We start from the raw sequence: 25,833 nt of genomic DNA, 5'->3' as shown, positions 1-25,833 counted from the left end.
TATAACATGTAGTTTAAAAAATGGGAAATGAATAGGTGCACTCCTAGGTCAGGCAGGGGACTTTGTATTGCTGTTGCAATACTATCCATCCTTGTAAGTACTAAGTACTTAGTACTGGTAGTCAATAGTGTCCATCCTGTATCCCCCCCCCTTATATACAATGTACGTTGTTGTGTTGTTGTGTAGTTACCCGATTGAACTTTAACCTTTAACCTTTTGTACATGTTGTAATAATCCTTTATCTAATCAGGATCCAGATGGCTCTCAAACAACAAACTTAAAATAGATAAAATAACAACTCCGAAATACAGTTAATGATGTACATAGCACCAAGTAGGATAACTCTAATGATCAGTTACAAGGCACTTATTGATGTAAAGCATTTTAATTAATAACATTTAATCTTTATTTACAGGAGCTGACAGAAATCAGCTATAAGGGGGACAACCTGGACATATGTTGGACTGGCGACACATTTAGTGCTACACCACGCTCCTGTCCGCTGATAAAGGGGCGGTGTGCAGGAGGCCAAAGCTACCTCTTATTGATGATGATTAGCGGGTATTATTAAGTTCCTCGTCGATCTGACGTGGGGTGACAGGGGATATTGTCCCCTGAACTTACAGCAGACAAATATACTGCGAGTTTTTATCTCATCAATGTATATTAATTGCTTTAATTTGTTGATTTATATGAACGTACAGATATAGATATATATCAGAATCAACACACACTGCCATTTATAATGAATATCCCGGTAACTTACTCGACACCTCTTCAAAAAGGGGAACAACCATTTTTTTTTTTTTTTAGTAAACCATGACAATTCTAGAGATAATGATGGAACACATAACTTGTTGAAGCGTTCTAACAGAGATGGGCATCGTCCACTCATATTCATTTATACAATGGTTGGTTTATTTTTTATGTCTAATGTTGATATTGGAATAATATGCAGGAATGGAGATCCTTAATACCGGTTCATAAATGTACTGTAGATTTAAGCCGATCTTTAGGCTTCTCAATGATCTGTTAAGTATTGAACATTGTAAATATGATATATATAGACTGTTAAACGAGTATTTGTTTTCTCCATATTTGACCCAGTGCTTTGGGGGGATTTATTTGTATTTCAATCATGCAACTGTCAGTCTGTCCATTCTTTAAACATGGATATAATTAAAACCATAAGTTAACATAATTTGTATTGATCTTGTCACACCTTGAATGAGTCTTAAGTTTTTAAGGAGTCCATGCTCATCTTAATATAATTTACTTGGTTAGAATTTAATTTAATTTTGAGCATTAAGATAACTTTTGCTTAAAATTTTACTCTTCAGATATAGACTGTTACAAAGTTGGACTCTTAGCAGTGGAATAATTTCTGATACCCTTTAAAGGTTGGAGAAGTTTTACGTAAGATTAACAGTTAATGGTAGTTCAGGCTTCGTTTGTATTATTACCGCAAGTATACTTTTTCAATTTTTTACCTAAATCTATATTTTTTGTTTAAGAGTCAGTTTAAATCTCTCTACCGACACTTTCCTCTTTATTTTTATCCCCTTAACTCAAATGATTGGTGAACTACTACACTTGGTGCTTTTACCAAAATATGTGTTCTTCATAAGTATGTGCCATACAACACAATAATGTTTCGTCAAAACTAGAATATTTGTATAACATTAAGCATAATGGAGTATAGGTACCGGAACACTATGTTCTGGAATAACATTGAACTCCATACAAGGGCTGGACACCTGCTGGACAGTCAAACATACCAAAACAACCAAAACATATCTAATAGTTGTGCTGGACTTTGAAAGTTAAGATTGCTGATCTTATTTATCCAACAATGTATTCAGTTTATTGCCAAATATTCTTAACTCTTTCATCAAGACGTAGGATATTTATCTTCATAACAAGTGCTGATTTTGTTTTTATTGAAAGATTTTTCCAAGACAGATATTTTATTAGTGGAACAGAAGAACTTTGCTCCTCTTTCCTGCGATATGGATGGAATTTTACTTTTAAGTATTGGTTATTGATATAAAACATTTTATGTCAAAAATTTAGCTATGAAAATGTGTCGGTATTTGTTTCATCTTACACAAAATGTTGTGTTATATTTTGTCAAATATACCCTTTAATTTTCAATACTGTTTGTTGTATTGTGTTTTAAATAATTGTTTGAAAAAATCATAGTGACATTATTTACCAGAAAAATGACTTCATCTACACAGGTGTGCCAGCCCTAGTAGACACACGAGTTCACCATCATACACTACAGACTGCAGTTTTAGGTTTTATTCATAAACTGGGATACAGTATTTTTAAATATTTTTTGTTTTTATTAATCAAATTGGTTAAATAATTTCTAAATATATTAAATGACAATTTTTTTTTTAATTTTTTTTTTTATATAAAATGACTGAAATATATCAAAAAGTCAATTTTTTGTCATGATTTTGATGGTATTGATAAATTAGAGTGTTTTAAAATACCTGTTTTAATTTGTGATTGATTGATGATGTGAATTTGTTTAACATTAAGACAAATTTGATCTTAGGAGATCATACACTAATTTAATATATCTCTATTTGATGTAAAAATCACAAATTTGAATTTAGAATTGAATTTCAGGAAAATCTTAACAGTAATTCACATCTTGTGAATAAATATTAAGATAACATTCATAGAGTACAGTCACCATGTCATTATCAAATCTACTTTCACCAAACTTTTTTGACTTGTTTCTTTTTTCATAAAAATCTTTTATATGATGTTTTGTTATTATTGTAGAGACCTGAATACCAGCTTTGTGTTCGAACGTTCATGTGCTGCGGTATAATGTTGTATTCATCTCACACAATTCTCATTTTATTGATATGTTATCTTATTTCAATTTTCAAATTTTGCAATGAATTCTATGTTGTATTATTTGCATAATAACGTACTTGGTCCTATGTATTGGACCTGTCACATATTAAACCGTTAGAAAGTCACAAGCCAGCTCCTGTGAGGAGCATGATCTTGTACTTGAAACTTGAGTTCCCTTAAACTTGAATAAAATCAACCAAATCAAAACAATAGAGTAATATCCTAGAATCTTAATAAACTGAAATGAATCTCGTTTCGAATCTCGACATTTTGAGTACAGATCATTGTTGACACTAATTAAGGGGCCTGGGTTTGATATTATTTTTGTACGCTTTCTAATGATCAATAATTGTTGTGTGCTTTAGTAATCTTCCATCAATGTTTTTTAAAACCTTCAACATATTCCAGTGAATTAACCGGTGATTCAGAGAAGAAATAGTATTTTCCTTTTGTATAAATAAAACATTTCTAATTTTAGGTTGAAATGTTAAACATAATTTTTTTTTTTTATCATTATACCCGGTGATTTCCCATCCATTGTGTTCTTTTCTCTTCATCATTATCACAAGCCTGACAGAGTTAGCTCCCCTGTGAGTTAGCTTGTAGTTCTTGTATATAAGCCATTCAACCCCACTGTCCCATGTATACACTGAGCTTTGTTTATATTGTCAGAAGTTAAGATTTTCTTATGCTATATATGTGTTATATGATTGTTCACGACACGGGTGATTTATAATCATGAAAAAAAAAATTGTAAAAAAAAAGGTATATATGTACTCATCTTCATGTTTCATAGAGCAAAATTGGTGATCTATTTAAAGTAATGAAATACAATTCAGGGGAGATCACTCTATCACCTCCAAGCTCCTCCAAGTCGATGTTTAACAGACAGCCGTCTGTATTGCCAATTAAAGGTGGGAGCTATCAGTGACTTCGAGGTCATGTTTGGGATGTGACATGTTTATCTTTGGAAGATTTTGTTGATCGCTATTCAGTCTTTTTTCCTACAGGGAGAGAAACTTTGGTTTTGACAGTAAAACAGTAGTTTGTTTTTTAGGATAAAGATAAGATTGTTTGATCTACAATAAATACTCTGCTATACAAGCTGGCAAAAGAGACTTTAGACAAATTCTTAATTTGCTTCCTTGTATTTGGTGTAAATTGTATCCTCACAGAAAAAGTTACTAGAGATGTATAAGAATCTCTCAACTCGTCTGTAAAAGTTACTAGAGATGTATAAGAATCTCTCAACTCTTCTGTAAAAGTTACCAGAGATGTATAAGAATCTCTCAACTCGTCTGTATAAGTTACCAGAGATGTATAAGAATCTCTCAACTCGTCTGTAAAAGTTACTAGAGATGTATAAGAATCTCTCAACTCGTCTGTATAAGTTACTAGAGATGTATAAGAATCTCTCAACTCGTCTGTAAAAGTTACTAGAGATGTATAAGAATCTCTCAACTCGTCTGTAAAAGTTACCAGAGATGTATAAGAATCTCTCAACTCGTCTGTATAAGTTACTAGAGATGTATAAGAATCTCTCAACTCGTCTGTATAAGTTACTAGAGATGTATACGAATCTCTCCACTTGTCTAGAAGTTATTATTTAGGGTCCAAATGTCTCCAAATGTCAGCTGTCAGTGTCACAGTAAGGTATATGTATCATTCTAGACTCTGAAAGTTTTGAGTGTGGGAAATCTTGTGCCCTTAATAAGGCACCGCAGATGGGAGAGCCTAGACGGTAAATTTGGGTTATGGGGACTGTAGCCCTTGATAATAGATGTCAATTTGGGGAGCTTAGTCCTTGGTAAGGTCTGGCTGTTCGGGGAGCTTGGAAGCTCTGTAAATCATGTTATAGGCACTTTGAGCCCTTGGTAAGGTCTGGCTGTTCGGGGAGCTTGGAAGCTCTGTTAATCATGTTATAGGCACTTTGAGCCCTTGGTAAGCCCCGACAGTTCGAGGAGCTTGGAGGTGTTAATATCACATACATTTTTTGGTCGTGGTCCACTATTATTACCTCAGGAGTATCTTTGTAAGATTTTTAAAACTATTTTTTGTTGGTATTGATTTTCTTGAAAAGCTTTTTGATTGGATAATTACCATGATGACTCAGGAGATGTTGCCGCCTATAGTGGGTAGTATTACACGGCAACTATTGGAATCTACCTCAAGCTACCATGCAGTACTTGTACATATCTCGCTAGTGCTGTGTTGCATCAACATGCTTATTTTTCTCATCATCCTTTATATTATTATAGTTATATATATTCTATATAAATATCTTTATATATTCAGCACATTTGCACAAATCTATATAAAAGCTCATCACATGATTACAGTCTTTTTGTAGAGTTGTCAGGCTTGAGAGGGACATGTCTTGTCACAGGTGGTGATGCCATGCCCCCCTTTCTCCTCAATCTACATTCTTCTCTTTGTGTATGTGGAGACTATGTGGGCATCAGATTACATTTACCTGTACAAAATTTACTTGTAGAACAATAACCTGTACAACAATTACCTGTACAATATTTATCTTTACAAAGAATTACCTGTACAACAATTACCTGTACAATATTTATCTTTACAAAGAATTACCTGTACAACAATTACCTGTACAAAATTTACCTGTAGAATATTTATCTGTACAAAAATTTACCTGTAAAACGAGTACCTGTTCTACCTGTTTTAGTTATCAATAAATCCATTACCTTTACCAACTGCTGCAAAGCAGATACCTCAGAACAGATTGACTTTGACCAGTCAAATTGGAACTTAAAAATACAAAATATGTACCTCTTTTTAACTGTACAGATTTACAAATGTCTGTAAATATTAAATATTTACGTAATCCATTTTGCTTGTTATGATAATGACCTATCAGGTTTTGAATTACTGCTATGAATGAGTTACCATTGTAACAACTTAGTATTTTTTTCTGTAGAATTTGACATAATTTCTGCGAAACTAAAATGTAAAAACATGCCACACTTACTTTAAAATCAGTTCATTCCTGCACACAGGAAAACACTGTGCACTGTTCAAACCTACCTGCTGATTAACTGTGACATTTACCTGTTCATTAAGTACAGTGTATGTGTGAGGTAAAATGTGAGATAAAATTTTATGTATATTAAATATGATACATTTTTTGTTCATCAGTTTCTGTATTAATAAATCAGGACATTTTTATATATAGCTCATGTTCAAATCTATATATATTCTTTCAAGATTAACATTCTCTGTAACTGTATTTGATAGAAATGTGTTTTTCATGGTAAAATACCTCTTTACATGTAATTATACATGCTATGTTGAATACCTCTGATGGTTTACCTGTTAAACTTACCCTGTAAACATGAAGAAAGCTGTAAGAAGTTGTTTTAAAAAGCCGAGAAAAGTTGAGTAAAGCCTTAAAATACTGCTGTCCTGTGACAGGATTTCCATGTTATTATGTGGTTTAATTATATCGAGGGACTTAGAAAGTGGTATAAAAGAGAAGATAGAAAGAAGAGGAAACATTGAAGTCAATTTACAAAAGGGTTTACTGTTCGTTACTCTTAATTAACTTCTATATGTGCGTACTTATTTCTTGTCTGTAATTAGGTGTTATGATGGTAAAGTTTCCTAGGTAAGTCCGGTTGGGATGTTAAAATTTTACTGATTTTATATATTTTCCTGTGAACACAGGTGATTTATTTCTGTTGATTTTGTTAATTTTTTCATGATTTTTGAAGGGATCCAGTTGATTCCACATTAGAATACAGTACTGTTGTTTTGTTTAATGAAATACCGGTTTACTAAGATAAGTATTTCCCTTACTATAATGTTTAAGAAGTTACCCTGGGTTGGCCTCCTTTTTAGTTGTATTACAAAGTTAAATTTGGAGTAATTTTAGTTGAATTGGTAAAGACATTTTTTTTATTTAAGGTAGGTTATTTAAGACTGAGGTGAACTTACATGACCTTTGACACAAATAACCTATGACCTCACATGACCTATGGATGTGACGTTGACCTTACATGACCCCTGGATAAGGTGAGTTGGCATGACAAATGCTGCCTTTTTAACCTTAATATAGTCGGTGGGTTGGAACAGCCTTTTTGCTCATTGCTTTGTTAATTCTTTTTTGTTACTTTTCTTTAGTTTTTTGTTTCTACGCGGTTATTTCCCCTTGTTACCCGGGAGATGACATTTTGTTGTATATGACTTAGTGTAGTAGATACACTCTCCTAACCTACCAAAGATTTTGTTACCCCTGATATTGTGTTTCTGTACAGGTATCTGTAGGTTGTGATAAGGCCAGCCTAGCAATGTTTTCTTGTACATTTGCTATATTTTATTGTGTGTTTTATTATGTACTAGCCTAATACAAAAGCAACGTATGATTTTGAAGTTCATCTATATAGGATGTGTATGTAATAGAGAAATTTAGACTTTACTAATATGAATAACATTATTTTGTATAGTTAAGGTCAAGTAATATTGACCTCTTGTTCTTCGGGTCACACAGTGACCTTGACATTCTTTTGTCTTAATCAGGTCTTATACGACCTTAAAAATACCTTGCGCAGAAAATGATGACGTCCATATTGTATTACTGACTTCTCTCTGTCTCTGCCTTCCTCCAACTACGTATTTTGACAATTGTTTGCTGACAAATGCAATATTTTGAGTACTTTAAGCTCAATTGTTGACTATTTTTCACAGATGCCTTAGATTTAAACTACCTCGAAAGCCATTATTATATACAGACCATCCAAATTTTTCCATTGCCACTTGGCCGTTTTAGATTGGGTTATACTTTTGATATTGTAAATTAACATGGCTACCTCAATGAACGGGCCGTTGTGGGCGATGGTGTGGGGGCACACCCTCGTGTGTACTATATGTGCCTGCTAACATTCCTGTCGCGCTACAGGACCTTTCTCCTGCCATTTAGTGTATTCAGTGCCGGGGTTTATGATAATCATTGAATATGCAACTGGCTTACAACCAGAATTGTTATTATGACGTTTGCTGTTGAATTTTGTAATATTTCTTAATGAGTTGTAAAGGAAGTGCAGCATGGAGAATTGAGAACGCTGCTGTCTGCTCCATAATGTATACTATGTTGCTTTTCTTGATTTTGAAGGGTTAAAATTTGTTTAATATTGAAAAATTGTAAATGTATGAATTTCAGAATATCAAAAATTATTTTTAAGAACAGTATGAAACAGAATTATTAGACCTAATAATTACCTGGGTAATATATAGTTTTGTTTTGTCTGAAAAAAACAAACAAACAAACAAAAATCTCTGCAGTTGTCTCCCTTTTGTTTTAAAGTATTAACAAGTTTCTAGCTTAGTTGCTGTACAATTTTACCCAGATAGAGGACCGTTACATTATGGTACAGACAGTAGATGTCCTGTGATGATGCAATTCCTGGTTTAAAGAGAGAGGTCTGATAATGTCGGCCTCACTCAATCTGTCAAATGTTTCACATTTGTAATCATTATTTTGGATGCTGTTTACATACAGCATAATCTACCTCTGAGTTGTCAAATCTGCCTTCATATTATTGTTTGTGTCATAAAAAGTTGGAAAATGTGTTTGATTTGGAAATAGCAATGTGAAAATGTAAATTCTAACAAGCAATGTTGAAACTATGTTGTATTTCTATCTTCTAAACATAATGTTTTAATATATTTTTTGTAATATTGAAATCCCACAGCATTTTGGGATAATAACCAGTTTCTTTGGTAACTACAAGCTAAGGAGGATACCAGTATACAATCAAAATTATTCCTGAAGAAAAAGTTCTGAATTTTTTTTTTCTTTTTTTTTCACTTTATAAGATTTATATATATATAAATATCAGATAAGATTGGCCAATGGTCACTGTTTGTAAACTGGTCCTCTCCGCCTTAACTGGACCAGCATCTGGTTCCTGTTGGGGGTATACTTGGCCACTGTGGCGGGCACCAGATGGTGAAATTACACCATACCATCTGGTTCCCATCAACAGTAGTGGTCAGCATTTGCATGACCGCTGCGGACGGTCACCACCTGATGACTGGTTTCTACAGCTTGAAGCTGCCATAGGTTTATGTAGATGTGCCCACTGTAATCTATAGATGTTGTCTTGTTCAAAGGGAAGCTACTCGTACTACAGCTTTTCTGAGTGTGATTTTCAAAGTTTTCATGGATTTTATGTCTTTTTTGAATATCATTGAAATATTCTCATAGAATCGCAGAGATCGCACTGACTTGTAACAGCAAGAGAACTATCTTACGTCAGCAGGCTGTACTGTTGAGGATAGTGCTGTATTTTACCTATTATAAGCCATGCTCAGTAGTAAGTCACATCTCACAGTTTTTACTATGCCATATTATATCAAGTTCTATCGTACAACAATTTGTATACATACAAGAGGAAACTTTTGAAATGTATTTAACCATACTGATCACGAGTTATAGGACATTTCTGGTATAATCTCTACAGTCTTATTCTTCCAGTTTAAAGAATTGTTTTCAAGAAATCCTAATTTCCACCATTTATAAATGTAACCCCCTCTCTACCACACAGTCACACATGCAAGCTTGGTTGCTTGTGTACCAGAGCGCGTGATTAATTAGATTTAAATCATTGCCTTCGCTAGGGAACGTACTCTCCCTCTGGATTACTTGTCTTAAGCTCAACTGATCAAGCTAAAAAGTTCTCTCTAGCCAAGCAATGTATTGCAGCCAATATTTACCAGAGTAACACATGTCTTTGTGACTGGGTGAAATAAAAAATGATGTTGAGATCTATCACTTCGGCTTATAGCAGGTAAAATATAGTAGATAGAATGGAAACTTACTCAAATCAAAATGGGTGTGTGAGGGCAGACTGCCAGTGTGAGAGATGGTCTGGAATGTTTGGCGGTTTGTGTAGCATGCTATCTAAATGTGTGGCATCATTTTTAACTTTTCTCGTGTTCTGTCATCACTGTAATCATCAAGAGACAGCACAACACAGCTCGGACATAATTACCATTTTATTTTGGACATGGATTCCTGTTAAACATTGTGCAGAGTATTCCTTTGTTAGGTAAAGGGCCCAATTCCTGTATCGTGGGCCAAACAGTAGGACCGGAGTTGTTCGTTTATGAAATAACACCGTTTATGAAATAACACCAGACGTAATAATTTGATGTTGCTTTCTGATGAGCCTTGACAAAGACATTCAAGACCTGTATCAACATCAGAAGGCCTTTGAGTTTTATGTCTGAAATGTTACATTGAAAAATTGACAAACTGGCTTGTCTGCATAAACGAACAGGCCCCATCTTTTCAAGGCTGCTGGGAAGTTTACTGAAAGGTAGATTATTTTTAACAGTGTGTTAGGTGAGGAAGATATTATTGTGTCAGGGTGACCTGGTTGGACATGGTTTTATGAAGTCTGAGCTGAGTTGTGACCTCTGTTGCTTCATTAGTTTTACCAGTAAGAGAGCCTCTCGGAGGAGATATTTGTATGCAATGTGGGAAGGGAGGGAGGGCGCGTTGCGAGTAGACTTCTCAGAAGTCCAGACTAATCCAGGGAGATGCAAAACAAGTGTTTCACGCGCCCAACAAGTACTATATATATGTGTGTGTATGTGTGAGGTGATAGAGAGGCCGGGAGTGACCGCCTAATGAGGTGGACTGGTACGTAATATTGTAATGATATTTTTTAAACAAGTATTTACATTTAGCTTGTATTGTGACATTTACTCATCACATTTTTCACCGATCTTTCCCAGAATGCATCAAGGTCCCCTCCATTACAAAATGTATTAGAACAAGCAGGGAACCCTGGGAGCTTGAGCAGGGAACCCTGGAAGCCTGTGCAGGGAACCCTGGGATAGATTGATTTTTCACTTGTGGACGCCGGTGTGTATATATAGAGGAATTGTAGGTGACCTCTTGTTGTTTATTCAAGAGGACAATCAGCAGATCTCTAACAAATCGTAATGGTTGATCAGCACAAAGATTAATGATAAGGTAAATCACTATGTCTGGTCAGGAAAATGTTTGTCGTGAAAATGGCGAAAATTGAATTGGTTGATAAAGAGTGAATCGGTGTTAATGACTAAGGTTAAAAGGTCACAAGGTTAGGGGTGACTGGAACTTAATTGTGGAGGGAGGTCACCTACAATTCCTATAGCTAGTGTAGGAGGAGAGATCTTGTTTGACTCGGATCTCTTACCATGGTAACAATGACAACGAAACCTTTCTGTAATAGGTGACAAATCAAAGTACATTGATGTATAGTCAGAAGTAAACTTTGTCGTCTTAGTGTCATTGTGTAAAGGGCGTTTCACGGGATACCCGCATTTGTGTAATACCACCCCCCCCACTACATCCCCTCCCCAGGATGTTGATGTCACTCCCCTGGGGTACCAATGTGGATGTCACTCCCCTGGGGTACCAATGTGGATGTCACTCCCCTGGGGTACCAATGTGGATGTCACTCCCCTGGGGTACCAATGTGGATGTCACTCCCCTGGCCCTGGGGTACCAATGTGTATGTTCCTCCTTTATGACACCATTGTGGCTGTCCTTCCCCTAGGGCACCAGTGAATCCCGCCCCTGGAGCATTTGTGTTGATGTCCCCTCCCCTGGGGAACCAGTGTGGATGTCACCTTCAGAAAGTTGTTGTTACCATGGGGCCTGAATATAAATGGTGGGGTGGATGTAGGGGTTAGTGATGAATTAGATTTTAGTAACATTGTTGGCAACTTTTAGTGGGATAAAATATATTTTTAGAGGTTTCTTGTAATTGAAAGGGAAAAAGAGTATTTTCAGAGGCAAAGTAAAGTGAAGTGCTTTTGATGAAGTTATAATAAAGGGTAGACATTTTAACAAGTAGAAAAATAAGTGAACTTTCAAAAAATTATCTTGATGTCAACACATACCATGGATGGGGCAGTGTTTTACCAGTAGAGGGGGGGGGGGGGGGGCATCATTCATTAGTGTAGGCCCCATGGTGATGAAGTCTGAAGGTACAGGTTAGGGGATGAAGGTCTGTAATCTTAGGGAGTCCAGATTGGGTGACTTGGGGGGGGGGGGGGGGGGGGGGAGTGAAGGTGTGGGAGTGATGAGCTATATGACCCTTGGGTTTGTAGGGTCGGGGGTAGGGGATGAAGGACCTACGGTGTGTTGACGGCCCCCTCTGTATCTTTTGTCAGTGGTATTGCACCAAACGAACAAAAAATGAATGAATACTTAAATTAATTTTCTGTAAATTTCTGAAAATATTTTTGATACTGAATTCAGTCCAACTTACTTTGACATATTTATATAAGTAATGAATAGAATATGTACAGTAGAACCTCAGTAGTAAGTACACTTCAAGTTTAACAAAGAGAGAATGTCGATTTTATAACCATGGATATCAAATCTCCACTGAAAGTTGGTCTGATTTATCAAAGAAATTGAGGGGAAAATGCAAAACTCCACTGAAAGTTGGTCTGATTTATCGAAGAAATTGAGGAAATCTGTTCCTTAAAACGATAACATGGATTATCGCCAAGATATTGTGTTTAAAACTAAACAAAAGGATCAATGAAATGAAAGTGACCTACATAAAAAAGTAGGTATTGTGTAGAAATGATTTGTGCGGACATCTGAGGTTCCGCTGTGTGCTAATCCGTGTCGTGTAATGACGCGAGATTCCTGTCACGAGAACCCTAATGCCAGAGCGGTCTGTCAATACCCGACACCTCCACTCAGCTGTTTCTACATTATATCTGATTACCTCAATATATATTATCAATGTCCTATATATTATATATATATTATGTATACTAAAATCGTATAGTTGCCATAGAGATCATTACATTGTTAAACCCAGATTCTGTGTTTGTTGTTATTGACTTCCTGTTTCAGTTGTACAAGAACAACTTTCAATGACACATGTGTCAAGTGTATTAAACGATTTCAACTTCTCGGTTCGTGATATTAGACGGCCAGAAGCATGCTGAAATAAAGGGTTAATACGTTTGTTGAGATGAATGACCTTGGCCTACCTTCTAGGTCAGGGTCAACTGTGTTAAAATATTCAAAATAGCCAAGAGCCATATTGGGTCAGTAGCATGCTGGTATAAACGGCCTTTATCCTTATTCTAGGTCACGCGGGTGAAATGTGTTAAAATCATTAAACGACATTTCAATGAACAAAGGCAGATGGCCGTTTATGTGCCAGTAGCATGCTGGCATGTCAAGGTATCGTCGTTCTCCAAAGGATTGATATTGACCTACTTCCAAGGTCTCGAGGGTCAAAGGTGTTCAAATATTTAGATGAATTCTAAAAAGTAGCCAAACGGTCCCGGGGAATAACTGAGCCAGTAACATGCTGGGATGAGGGCTACTGTACAAAAATTATTCAAATGAACTTTCAAGGTCACAGGTCAAACGTAACGAGCCGAGATCAAGGGCTACAAAGTGTTCAGATGTATACACTTTACCTACTCTCACATCGGAATGAAGGGGTATTCAGCATATCATACTAGTTCACATTTAAGTGACCTAGATCGGTAGTAAATCTTGCTTTAGTAGCAGGTTAGCGATACTGGCCCAATAGGCCTTTTGTTTGGTAATTTTGTTTAAATCGTTCTTAATCCGTTGTCCAGTGTCCCTCGTCATCCGCCATAGTTCTGGTTGACACTATCAGTCACTTAATTGATAAATAAGGATTCCTTCTATGTCGAAATTCAAAATTTTAAGACTTTGCAACCGGCCTCAATTCCTCTTGAATTGTCTCCCTTCTATACGATACAACCCTCCCCATCACCTAGAAAGTCGCGCCAAATTCCAAATTCGCGCGGAATATTAAGCTCGACTTTCGTGTAATTTCCATATAAAGATAAAGAATTTGTGGTGACTTTCCGCTTCCTCGTATCTTATAGAAATCAACATTTAAACTCTAGCTGAATTGATAGTCAACACAACTTTATAACTGTAAGATTTATTAAAACAAAAGAAGCAGTCATTTGCCTCCAAGTCTCGTTGACAGAAGTTTGATGCCGTAATACAACTTTTGGCCAAATCATACTTAGGGAAATGACATCACGACTGTATTGGTATAATGACTTTTGACAAGTAATGATAAGTTAGAGAGTTATTCTAGTAAGGCTGTATTGTAAAGGTTTTGATTGGTTTACAAACAATAAATGTATAAACATTGTAAAAATAAAATTGTAAAGATAATTTAACCAATATACAGCGAACGCAAACGGTATATATATGTGTGCGTAGAACGACTTGGATCATCAACCTGTGTGACGCTTAATCTTCCGGAACACATGGCATTAATCTTCCGGAACACAAGGCCTTAATATTTCGGAATACATGGACTTAATCTTCCGGAACAAATGGCATTAATCTTCCGGAACACATGGCCTTAATCTTCCGGAACACATGGCCTTTATCTTCCGGAACATATGACATTAATCTTCCGGAACACATGGCCTTTATCTTCCGGAACACATGACATTAATCTTCCGGAACACATGACCTTTGTCTTCCGGAACATATGACATTAATCTTCCGGAACACATGACCTTTATCTTCCGGAACATATGACATTAATCTTCCGGAACACATGGCCTTTATCTTCCGGAACATATGACATTAATCTTCCGGAACACATGACCTTAATCTTCCGGAACACATGGCCTTAATCTTCCGGAACACATGGCCTTAATCTTCCGGAACACATGACCTTAATCTTCCGGAACACATGACCTTAATCTTCCGGAACGCATGGCCTTGATCTTCAATCTTGTAAATCTACGAAGAGTTCATATTTTCACTTCATTTTGTCGATTTTGAATTAGAACTAAAGTTTCGTTCGAATGTCAGGAATCTCCCACTATACTCCTGCGCAAGATCTTAACTGTGCAGAAACAGGAAGCTTCATTGCGCATGTCTAGACGAATCTCAAGCAGTATACCGTGTCTACCGTTCCATGGATCATGCTTATTTGTTTATCGATATGTTTATATGTAACATTAGAGTCTGATAATAGCCAATGGTTGATGATCAAAGTCGCTCGTTATAATGATTGAATAAATGTGTATCATCAATATACGACCGGTAAATCCCGAGTCCGAGCTGTACATGATTTGATTTAAAACTACAAAAAAAAGTTTGATTGTATAAAATGATCAATGTATGAAACGTGCAACGTAAGTAAATATTTTGAGTACCAACTCCTCATCCATTAAGGGTAATATAGAGTATGTGGAACCCGTAACCATAGCAACCATGTAACAGGATATCGCTGAGGTGCATGCTACATTGAATATATTACTACTAGTGCAAGCTTCGAGAAGCGTCAACAGCTAATGTTTGCATAACTCAGATAGGCCACATGTAATGAAAAACAGCATTAATATATATAATGTAAATGAAAATTGACGGGTTACCAACTTTCAAATGAAAATTAATGTCTCATTTCGTTGGTAATAAGCGTGTTACTCTGGTAACAGATCAGACCCCTTCGTTTGGTTGTGATGATTGTGGTCTCCTCCGTAATTTATGACGTCACTATCACCAGCGATAAATGAAATCAAGATCTTGAATATTGAGAGTATACGATCTTCCTCGGTATCTAAGATAACACCCATCCTGAAGTCATGGGGTATTGTCGCTGAAATACAGTATTGTAGGTTCCCGAGGAGTTCCGGATGAGATATTTTTTGCACCTATAATCCCATTCTTATGTAATTAACATATGTCTCATTATCATGATTATAACGCTGATGGCTGAGCTCGGACAGCGTTCAGTTCCTTGCGCTATAGGTACGTATTGAATTTGCACGTGTTTTACACATCTGTCCGCCAATGTATAGATTTACATGCTTAAATTTACGACAAACTTCTATCCATTTCTGGAATCGCGTGATATTAGATCTGCCTTAAAAAGTTTGTCTATCTTCACGTTTGTCGAGTTGATGGGGTGAAGGTCGCCGCTGTGGTCGTTCTGCTAGTCGTCCGACTTAATCGTACCTTTCTTGCCGCCGTCTGGTCCGTCGTCATCTGTTTGTACCTCGCCCGGCTGAAGCATATCTGGAGGTTCCCGCGCTTTGTACGGCGACTGGCTCTCGATGTTGACATTGCAGCCGTGCTGTTTAAGGCTTTCCAACCGCCGAGGGGGTTCCTTGATCTTGTTGTCCGATATATTGAGATCGGAGAGTACAGGAAGTTTACATACAGAATCAGGGAGAGACTCTAGGAGATTGTCTGACAGGTCTAGTATTTCAAGGCCGAGCATCTTGCCTACATCAGCAGGTATACTTGTGAGGTCATTTCCGGCAGCTCTAAGTATTCGGATTCGGTACAAGTACGGTAAGTCGTTAGGTACCATGTTGATGTGATTTTTGTTGACATTAAGCTCGGTCATTGATGCAAGAACGTCCCAACGGTCTTCAGGAAGCCCCATTAGCTCGTTGTTGGAAAGATCTAAAAAGATGAGTTTATGCAGCTCGCCGAAGTCTTCTGGAAGGTTGACTATATTGTTATAACATATATTGAGGAATTCGAGTTGGTGAAGCTTAGTCATGCCTTCACAGAATTCTCCGATCTTGTTCTGAGACACGTCCAAACGCCTCAGATTCTGCAAGTTCTTAATGGCGTCCGGAACCTCCGATATTTCGTTATTACACAGATCGAACTCCTCAAGGCAACGCAGACGACAAAGGTAGTCGGGAATCGCTTTCAAGAGATTGTGGGCTAGTTTGAGGGTTCTAAGTAGCTTCATGTGACCAATACTGACAGGAACTTCGTCGAGTTTAATATTTGACAGGTCGAGGAAGGTGATCTGTTTGGCGTAAGTCTTCTCGCCCAGTTGTACAAGCACCGATTTGGGATCCTGTGCTGGTAAAAATACAGGGTTTTGAGATATGTTGAGATGTGTAATGGCTTTTGGCAGCTGTATTTCAGTAAGTGAATTTCCACTGACATCCAACGTACGGAGGAATTTGAGAACGTCCAACGTTTTTGGTAAGGCCGAGACTTGATTATGTCCTATTTTCAGACTTTCCAGACTACGTAGCTTCTTGAGGTCCTGTGGAAGCCCTTGAATGCGATTCCGGCTGAGGTCGACATCCCTAAGGAGCTGGTTGTCCCCTAGTGATTCTGGAATCGCAGTTATTTTGTTATCGGCAGCCGCCAAGTCCTTCAGTGATGCAACACGGCAGATATTCTCTGGTAAAATCTTGAGGTGGTTTCCTGATATGTCCAGCGTGACGAGGCATTTCATGCTTGGTAGATCTTCAGGAAGGGTTGTGAGAGCATTGCGTGCAATTTTAACAGTCTCGGCGGCTTTCAGTTTCGTTATGCCGACTGCCGTAGTGAGTTTGTTGCCGGATAAATCCAGGGTCTTTAGACCCTTGAGCTCATAGAACTTTGGCGGAAGGCTCTCCAGTTGGTTGTCCGCCACCTCTAGAATTGTCAATCTTTGTAGTTTATGGATATCCTCAGGTAGGGCCCGGATCTGATTATTTGACGCCTTCAGAGTCGTCAGAGCAAATTGCAGACTCACCAACTCCTCCGGTAGTGATACAATCTTGTTGTTCGAAATGTCCAAGAAGCTAAGGTATTTGAGGAATCCCAACTCCCGAGGAATATCTGCCAGTTCGTTGTGTGACAAGTCAAGCCATGTCAGAGTTGTCACCATGTGAATATTGTCAGGTATTACGGATATCTGATTGTAGGACACATCTAGGGACTTAAGAGCCGGAGCCTTTATACTGGCATCGGGAAGCTCCACAAGTTTATTCTGTTTGAGTATAATGTGAGCTCCCAATTCGTACACCGTCTTCTTAATGGATCGGATCACGTTATAGGAGACATCTATGTGCGTTAGAGCCGGGCACTTGTTGATGGTTTTGGGCAAGGCCTTGATTTTATTGTTTGACGCATGGAGCGTGTGCATGGATTGTGCCTTGTTGATGGTGGCTGGGAGACTTTTGACGACGTTGTTTGTCATGTCCAGTATCTCCAGTGTTTTTATTTTAAAGATCGTAGCAGGTATCGCGGTCAGTGCGTTATTGCGCAAGTCAACAAATGATAATACTTCCAGGTCAGAGATGGACTTTGGTAGTTTTTTAAGACGATTGTTCTCTGCCAGAAATCTCGTGGCATTGAGCATGATCTCTTCACATTTCCATATCTCGATAGGCAGTTGTTTGAGACTGTTTGTAGAAAAGTCGACGATCACAGCTTTTCCCTCGCGAGGAAAGTGTTTCCTCAGAGGAGGCGCCAGGGCGATGATTTTACTCCCCGGGCCCGCCAGGGGTATTACTTCCCCTTCCTTACTCATGGTAACGCTGCTATTAGGATGACTTCATCAACAGTTTCCTGTAAATAAATAAAAGAAAAAATCAGCCATTCATTCTTGTGAGAAACCGGAAAAATAAACACGGATCTTTAATTTGGTTTGTTTTTGTTTAACGTCCTATTAACAGCCAGGGTCATTTAAGGACGTGCCAGGTTTTGGACATGGATCTTTAAACAATTCTAAAAATCTAGGATAGATAATGTCATCCTCAATAGTTACTGTGGTTACCAGCAACGGTTACTGTAGCTACTATCAACGGTTACTGTAGCTACTATAAATGGTTACTGTAGCTACTATCAACGCCAACGGTTACTGTAGCTACTATAAACGGTTACTGTAGCTTATATCAACGGTTACTGTAGCTTCTATCAACGGTTACTGTGGTTACCAGCAACGGTTACTGTAGCTACTATCAACGTTTACTGTAGCTACTATATATAAACGGTTATTGTAGCTACTATCAACGGTTACTGTGGCTACTATCAACGGTTACTGTAGCTACTATCAACGGTTACTGTAGCTACTAACAACGGTTGCTGTAGCTACTATCAACGGTTATTGTAGCTACTATCAACGGTTACTGTAGCTTATATCAACGGTTACTGTAGCTACTATCAACGGTTACTGTGGTTACCAGCAACGGTTACTGTAGCTACTATCAACGGTTACTGTAGCTACTAACAACGGTTACTGTAGCTACTAACAACGGTTACTGTAGCTTATATCAACGGTTACTGTAGCTACTAACAACGGTTACTGTAGCTACTATCAACGGTTACTGTAGCTACTATAAATGGTTACTGTAGCTACTATCAACGGTTACTGTAGCTACTAACAACGGTTACTGTAGATACTATCAACGGTTACTGTAGCTACTATCAACGGTTACTGTAGCTACTAACAACGGTTACTGTAGATACTATATATAAACGGTTATTGTAGCTACTATCAACGGTTACTGTGGCTACTATCAACGGTTACTGTAGCTACTAACAACGGTTACTGTAGCTACTATCAACGGTTATTGTAGCTACTATCAACGGTTACTGTAGCTACTATCAACGGTTACTGTAGCTTCTATCAACGGTTACTGTGGCTACTAACAACGGTTACTGTAGCTACTATCAACGGTTACTGTAGCTTATATCAACGGTTACTGTAGCTACTATCACCGGTTACTGTAGCTTATATCAACGGTTACTGTAGCTACTATCACCGGTTACTGTAGCTTATAACAACGGTTACTGTAGCTACTATCAACGGTTACTGTAGCTACTATCAACGGTTACTGTAGCTACTAACAACGGTTACTGTAGCTACTATCAACGGTTACTGTAGCTACTATCAACGGTTACTGTAGCTACTATCAACGGTTACTGTAGCTACTATAAATTGTTACTGTAGCTACTATCAACGGTTACTGTAGCTACTATCAACGGTTACTGTAGCTACTATCAACGGTTACTGTAGCTACTATAAATTGTTACTGTAGCTACTATCAACGGTTACTGTAGCTACTAACAACGGTTACTGTAGCTACTATCAACGGTTACTGTAGCTACTATCAACGGTTACTGTAGCTACTAACAACGGTTACTGTAGATACTATCAACGGTTACTGTAGCTACTATCAACGGTTACTGTAGCTACTAACAACGGTTACTGGAGCTTATATCAACGGTTACTGTAGCTACTATCAACGGTTACTGTAGCTACTATCAACGGTTACTGTAGCTACTATCACCGGTTACTGTAGCTACTATCACCGGTTACTGTAGCTTATAACAACGGTTACTGTAGCTACTATCAACGGTTACTGTAGCTTATATCAACGGTTACTGTAGCTACTATCAACGGTTACTGTGGTTACCAGCAACGGTTACTGTGGTTACCAGCAACGGTGACTGTAGCTACTATCAACGGTTACTGTAGCTACTATCAACGGTTACTGTGGTTACTATCAACGGTTACTGTGGTTACCAGCAACGGTTACTGTAGCTACTATCAACGGTTACTGTAGCTACTATCAACGGTTATTGTAGCTACTATCAACGGTTACTGTAGCTACTATCAACGGTTACTGTAGCTTCTATCAACGGTTACTGTGGCTACTAACAACGGTTACTGTAGCTACTATCAACGGTTACTGTAGCTACTAACAACGGTTACTGTAGCTACTATCAACGGTTACTGTAGCTACTATCAACGGTTACTGTAGCTACTATCAACGGTTACTGTAGCTACTATCAACGGTTACCGTAGCTTATATCAACGGTTACTGTAGCTACTATCACCGGTTACTGTAGCTTATATCAACGGTTACTGTAGCTACTATCACCGGTTACTGTAGCTTATAACAACGGTTACTGTAGCTACTATCAACGGTTACTGTAGCTACTATCAACGGTTACTGTAGCTACTAACAACGGTTACTGTAGCTACTATCAACGGTTACTGTAGCTACTATCAACGGTTACTGTAGCTACTATCAACGGTTACTGTAGCTACTATAAATTGTTACTGTAGCTACTATCAACGGTTACTGTAGCTACTATCAACGGTTACTGTAGCTACTATCAACGGTTACTGTAGCTACTATAAATTGTTACTGTAGCTACTATCAACGGTTACTGTAGCTACTAACAACGGTTACTGTAGCTACTATCAACGGTTACTGTAGCTACTATCAACGGTTACTGTAGCTACTAACAACGGTTACTGTAGATACTATCAACGGTTACTGTAGCTACTATCAACGGTTACTGTAGCTACTAACAACGGTTACTGGAGCTTATATCAACGGTTACTGTAGCTACTATCAACGGTTACTGTAGCTACTATCAACGGTTACTGTAGCTTATATCAACGGTTACTGTAGCTACTATCACCGGTTACTGTAGCTTATAACAACGGTTACTGTAGCTACTATCAACGGTTACTGTAGCTTATATCAACGGTTACTGTAGCTACTATCAACGGTTACTGTGGTTACCAGCAACGGTTACTGTGGTTACCAGCAACGGTGACTGTAGCTACTATCAACGGTTACTGTAGCTACTATCAACGGTTACTGTGGTTACTATCAACGGTTACTGTGGTTACCAGCAACGGTTACTGTAGCTACTATCAACGGTTACTGTAGCTACTAACAACGGTTACTGTAGCTACTAACAACGGTTACTGTAGCTACTATCAACGGTTACTGTAGCTACTATCAACGGTTACTGTAGCTACTATAAATGGTTAGTGTAGCTACTATCAACGGTTACAGTAGCTACTATCAACGGTTACTGTAGCTACTAACAACGGTTACTGTAGCTACTATCAACGGTTACTGTGGTTACCAGCAACGGTTACTATGTTTACCAGCAACGGTGACTGTAGCTACTATCAACGGTTACTGTGGTTACTATCAACGGTTACTGTGGTTACCAGCAACGGTTACTGTAGCTACTATCAACGGTTACTGTAGCTACTAACAACGGTTACTGTAGCTACTATCAACGGTTACTGTAGCTACTATCAACGGTTACTGTAGCTACTATAAATGGTTAGTGTAGCTACTATCAACGGTTACTGTAGCTACTATCAACGGTTACTGTAGCTACTAACAACGGTTACTGTAGATACTATCAACGGTTACTGTAGCTACTAACAACGGTTACTGTAGATACTATCAACGGTTACTGTAGCTTATATCAACGGTTACTGTAGCTTATATCAACGTTTAATTGAAATACAAGAGACTGCGTGCGTTTTGATTGATTTTTGGTACAGAGTTTAGCATTACAAGTTTATAAATGTATATACTAGTAGTTCTCTATAGTTTAAAATAACTTCATTGTCTGTCTTTGTGGAGCGTCGGGTGTCTTCATAGTATCTCCCGGTCGATACCGCGGGATCTGTACACAGTAACTCATGGTTGGACGCGGGGTATGAATCAGGTTAGGATTTATCACCATGACAACGCCCTCGCTGCTTGGTCCCTTTCCGTCCCCAACTGATGCCTTCTATAGGTAGATAGGTCACACTTCCGGTGTGTGTTTAATTAACGGTGCTGCAGGTTGGGGCGAAAAATTCGATAAAAAATTCGATATAATTGTATGAGGTCTATACATGCCTTATAGTCGTTACACAGAGTAAATTGAAACTGGAAAATGGTTTCAAAACCCTCCCGTTCTTATTCAATTAATGGAGCTAATAAATAAAGCCTTTGCAGTATTATATGACGTCGTTGCTTCATTTAACGTGGGTAAATTAAATTCAGCTTTTTAATCTGTCTTATATTTGCCATGAGTCACCTGCTGGCGGAGGGAACACAAATACATTGGTCAATCGGTCGGTGATTACTGACCAATACATTGGTCAATCGGTCGGTGATGACTGACCAATACATTGGTCAATCGGTCGGTGATTACTGACCAATACATTGGTCTATCGGTCGGTGATTACTGACCAATACATTGGTCAATCGGTCGGTGATTACTGACCAATACATTGGTCAATCGGTCGGTGATTACTGACCAATACATTGGTCAATCGGTCGGTGATGACTGACCAATACATTGATCAATCGGTCGGTGATTACTGACCAATACATTGGTCAATCGGTCGGTGATTACTGACCAATACATTGGTCAATCGGTCGGTGATTACTGACCAATACATTGGTCAATCGGTCGGTGATTACTGACCAATACATTGGTCAATCGGTCGGTGATTACTGACCAATACATTGGTCAATCGGTTGGTGATGACTGACCAATACATTGATCAATCGGTCGGTGATTACTGACCAATATATCGGTCAATCGGTCGGTGATTACTGACCAATATATTGGTCAATCGGTCGGTGATGACTTCGTTGTTGAGTGAATGGGGTCTATGATAAAATACCCATTACAAATGCCAATGCATTCATGGATAACAATATTACAGATATTATCGAACCAGAAAAAATAACACTGTACTATTATAATAACAGCGTTATACTATTGATATTATAAATGTTTTTCCGTACCAGAAAATACTACAAAATAATGTACTGTAATATTTGAATGTACAGTGAAGATATCACAGTGCTATGTTATTGGAAGGGAGATATATAGACGTCCCTAAATGATGAGGATATTTTCAATTGACTTCCTGTGCTGTAACTACTTACACTACACGGGGATTGTATCGAGATTGACGGACCTAAACCACAGGGAAAACCCCTGGATAAGTGGGACGGCGACCTGTGTGGGTCTCTTTGAGGCGAACAAGCAATATACTTCGCGCATGTATCTTACTTGACGTTTTTATTATTACACCGACACAAAACATACAGGATTTTAAAAAATGATTAAAAGAATAGGAAATACTATCACGCGATATGGAGAGCTGAGGCTAGGACAATCCCCGCCTTCCTCTCACCTGATTGGCTCAGTCATTAACAGGATGATGTACGGAAACTGCCGAGGGAGTTTGTCAGGTTTTAGTATTCGGACTAACGCACGGCAGATAGAGAACTAACGCACTTGACATATTTTAGTTAGTTTAACCACGGACACATATATATATATATATATCTAGGTACATGAATTAACAAATAATTTTATAGTTAAATAATTTTTTAAAAGTAGATACTCCTATATTCGTCCTGTACTTATATTTAGAATTTTCCTGAGTGAATAAAGATCACTATCACTTTTGTTTATTACTTCATTGATCATATAATATAGAAGAATAAAATATGATATACAATATTCTGTAATCCGAGAGAGGGAAAACCTGCTAGAAAAAAATGAATTCATTGTGGAACGTTTTAAGGAATAAACTAGCTTCACAACTCCAACTAGTTTGGTGTGGTTTTATCTGACCACTTTATACCACCTTAAATCGAGGAATCATCCTGATATATTACGTACATTCTGGTAAAATGTAATTTGCATATGCATTTCTAGATATATTAAAGATGATATACTATATAGATCTACAAAACGGCATTTAATACACGGTCTTACACTATTGTAATTTAATCTATAAATAGATTTGCAGTATCCTACAAAACGCAATGTAACGATATGACCTGGCGGGTGTATACGTGAGTTATGTGTATTTAAATGTAGGCTAAGTCGTGATTACGACGCGTGACGTTTTAACGCTATTATATAGCCAGTGTCGCGACACAGCCGCATATAGCACATATACCCACAGAAATCTCGGTCAATATTATAAACTCACATATTTATTAATTATACCTTCATTAAAATTACAGGGATATTGGCTGGTATAGAGTAAGTATGTGTTCAGGTAGATACTTTTGGAGAACAGTGACAAAAAGTTTGAAAACTTTATAGCCCAGGTGCCCGGTTGCCCTGGGGTAGGTATTCTGGGGTGTGACTTACCTGACAGTAGGTTTTGAGATGTCAGGTGGTGTTAACTAGGTCCCTGTAATAACCTGTTGAGGAGGCAGTTCGGCGAGGAGTCTGGAAACTCTATCTCCCCATTCAGCAGCCACAGACGTGTATTTATAGTTGTGCAATACTCCTTACCCAGGTATAGCGGCCTTGGAAACAAGGCCCATAATCCACGTTGCTAAGATTGGTGAAATCTCCATTCACCAAAGAGTTCCTTACGCCCAGCTGTTAGTGTTCGCTGGGGCGTGGCCGGGGACGAATGACAAAACCTTTATATGGTTAGGGTTCATTACAGGTAGCTACTAATTGAGAGTAGATAAAGGGCAAGTAGCGAGAGCTCTTTGAATGCCGTAGGTGTCCTAAGTAAATAACGCGATGTTTACTTACTAGTTCTGTCAACACGATAAAAGGTGATCGATATAATATCTCCCTGTCTATCAACCGAGCGCGCGGAGGTAAGACCTGTTAATAATTATGATTGAAAGTTCAAAATCATCGATACGTGTTATTGTGTATAACATTGTTGTAGAGTAAAGTGACAATGGAATTTGAAAAATTCTTAGAGTTGGAACTCTTTAGAAAAGGAGGTAAATTTATATTATCGTGGCATACACCCTTAAACATCCCACCGCAATTGTAAGTTGGCAAAGGGGCAGACCAAAGGTCCTGATGTGCTTTATGGATCAGCCGAACTACCCGACTTTGTAGGTTCTGTATAGGATATCTTGTTCCGTTGCTGATGACAATGTCCTTTCTTTCTATTTCTTTCCGTGTCTTTTTTCTTTTCTTTTGTTATTCGTATTTAGAAAACATGCTCCTCCATTTTTACACTTTCAAAAAAATGTTAAAAGCCCCAGTGTGAATTTTGGCCTCTTCGTTACTGAAAAGTCCAACTACAGGCTCCGGAATCATTAAACAGTCTTTTAAAGTCTAAGTTTAGACTTAAGACTGTTTCATGATCCCGGGGCCAGAATGTGTTTTATGACGAGACTGTGGTTGTTCCAGTCATAACAACTGTATGACGTCACGGTGACAATGCCATGACGTCAAGATTAAAAAAAAACACATTTGAAAAAAAAGAGTGGGTTTTCCTACGCAAATCATCATTCATCCATTTTTGATACGAAAGAGGGAGTACTGCTGGGGCAAGATTCTAAGTTGCTTACCATTCGTCAAACCTCGTGTTAGTTATCTTAAGGATATTTTCTTAA

The 25,833-nt window shown here is 37.9% G+C and overlaps 2 protein-coding genes across 2 annotated transcripts in view; one reads left to right on the top strand and one right to left on the bottom strand.

Moving 5' to 3' along the window:
- The window catches only part of LOC117317076 (zinc finger protein 91-like), a 40,813-nt gene extending 31,769 nt beyond the window's left edge, over positions 1-9,044 (top strand). Inside the window, exon 6 of the mRNA XM_033871863.1 lies at positions 416-9,044. The gene's annotated coding sequence lies outside the window, so the exon portion shown is untranslated. The remainder of the gene's footprint in view (positions 1-415) is intronic.
- A 4,767-nt stretch (positions 9,045-13,811) lies between these two features.
- Positions 13,812-24,855, bottom strand: LOC117317075 (leucine-rich repeat protein SHOC-2-like). The gene is made up of 2 exons (XM_033871862.1): positions 24,611-24,855; positions 13,812-18,241 (listed from the first exon to the last, which is right to left on the bottom strand). Exon 2 carries the CDS (start codon positions 18,201-18,203, stop codon positions 15,867-15,869), a length of 2,337 nt encoding a protein of 778 aa, XP_033727753.1. The 5' UTR covers positions 18,204-18,241; positions 24,611-24,855; the 3' UTR covers positions 13,812-15,866.
- Between the last annotated feature and the right edge of the window lie 978 nt (positions 24,856-25,833).

The sequence above is a fragment of the Pecten maximus genome, chromosome 18, assembly GCF_902652985.1.
Source record: "Pecten maximus chromosome 18, xPecMax1.1, whole genome shotgun sequence".
In the NCBI taxonomy this organism is placed as follows: Eukaryota; Metazoa; Mollusca; class Bivalvia; order Pectinida; family Pectinidae; genus Pecten; species Pecten maximus.
Note: the sequence above shows the minus strand (reverse complement) of the source record. Positions and strands in the feature narration are given on the sequence as shown.

Coding starts and splice junctions, on each gene's coding strand:
- LOC117317075 (XM_033871862.1), bottom strand. CDS start 18,203: ATGAGTAAGGAAGGGGAAGTAATACCCCTGGCGGGCCCGGGGAGTAAA.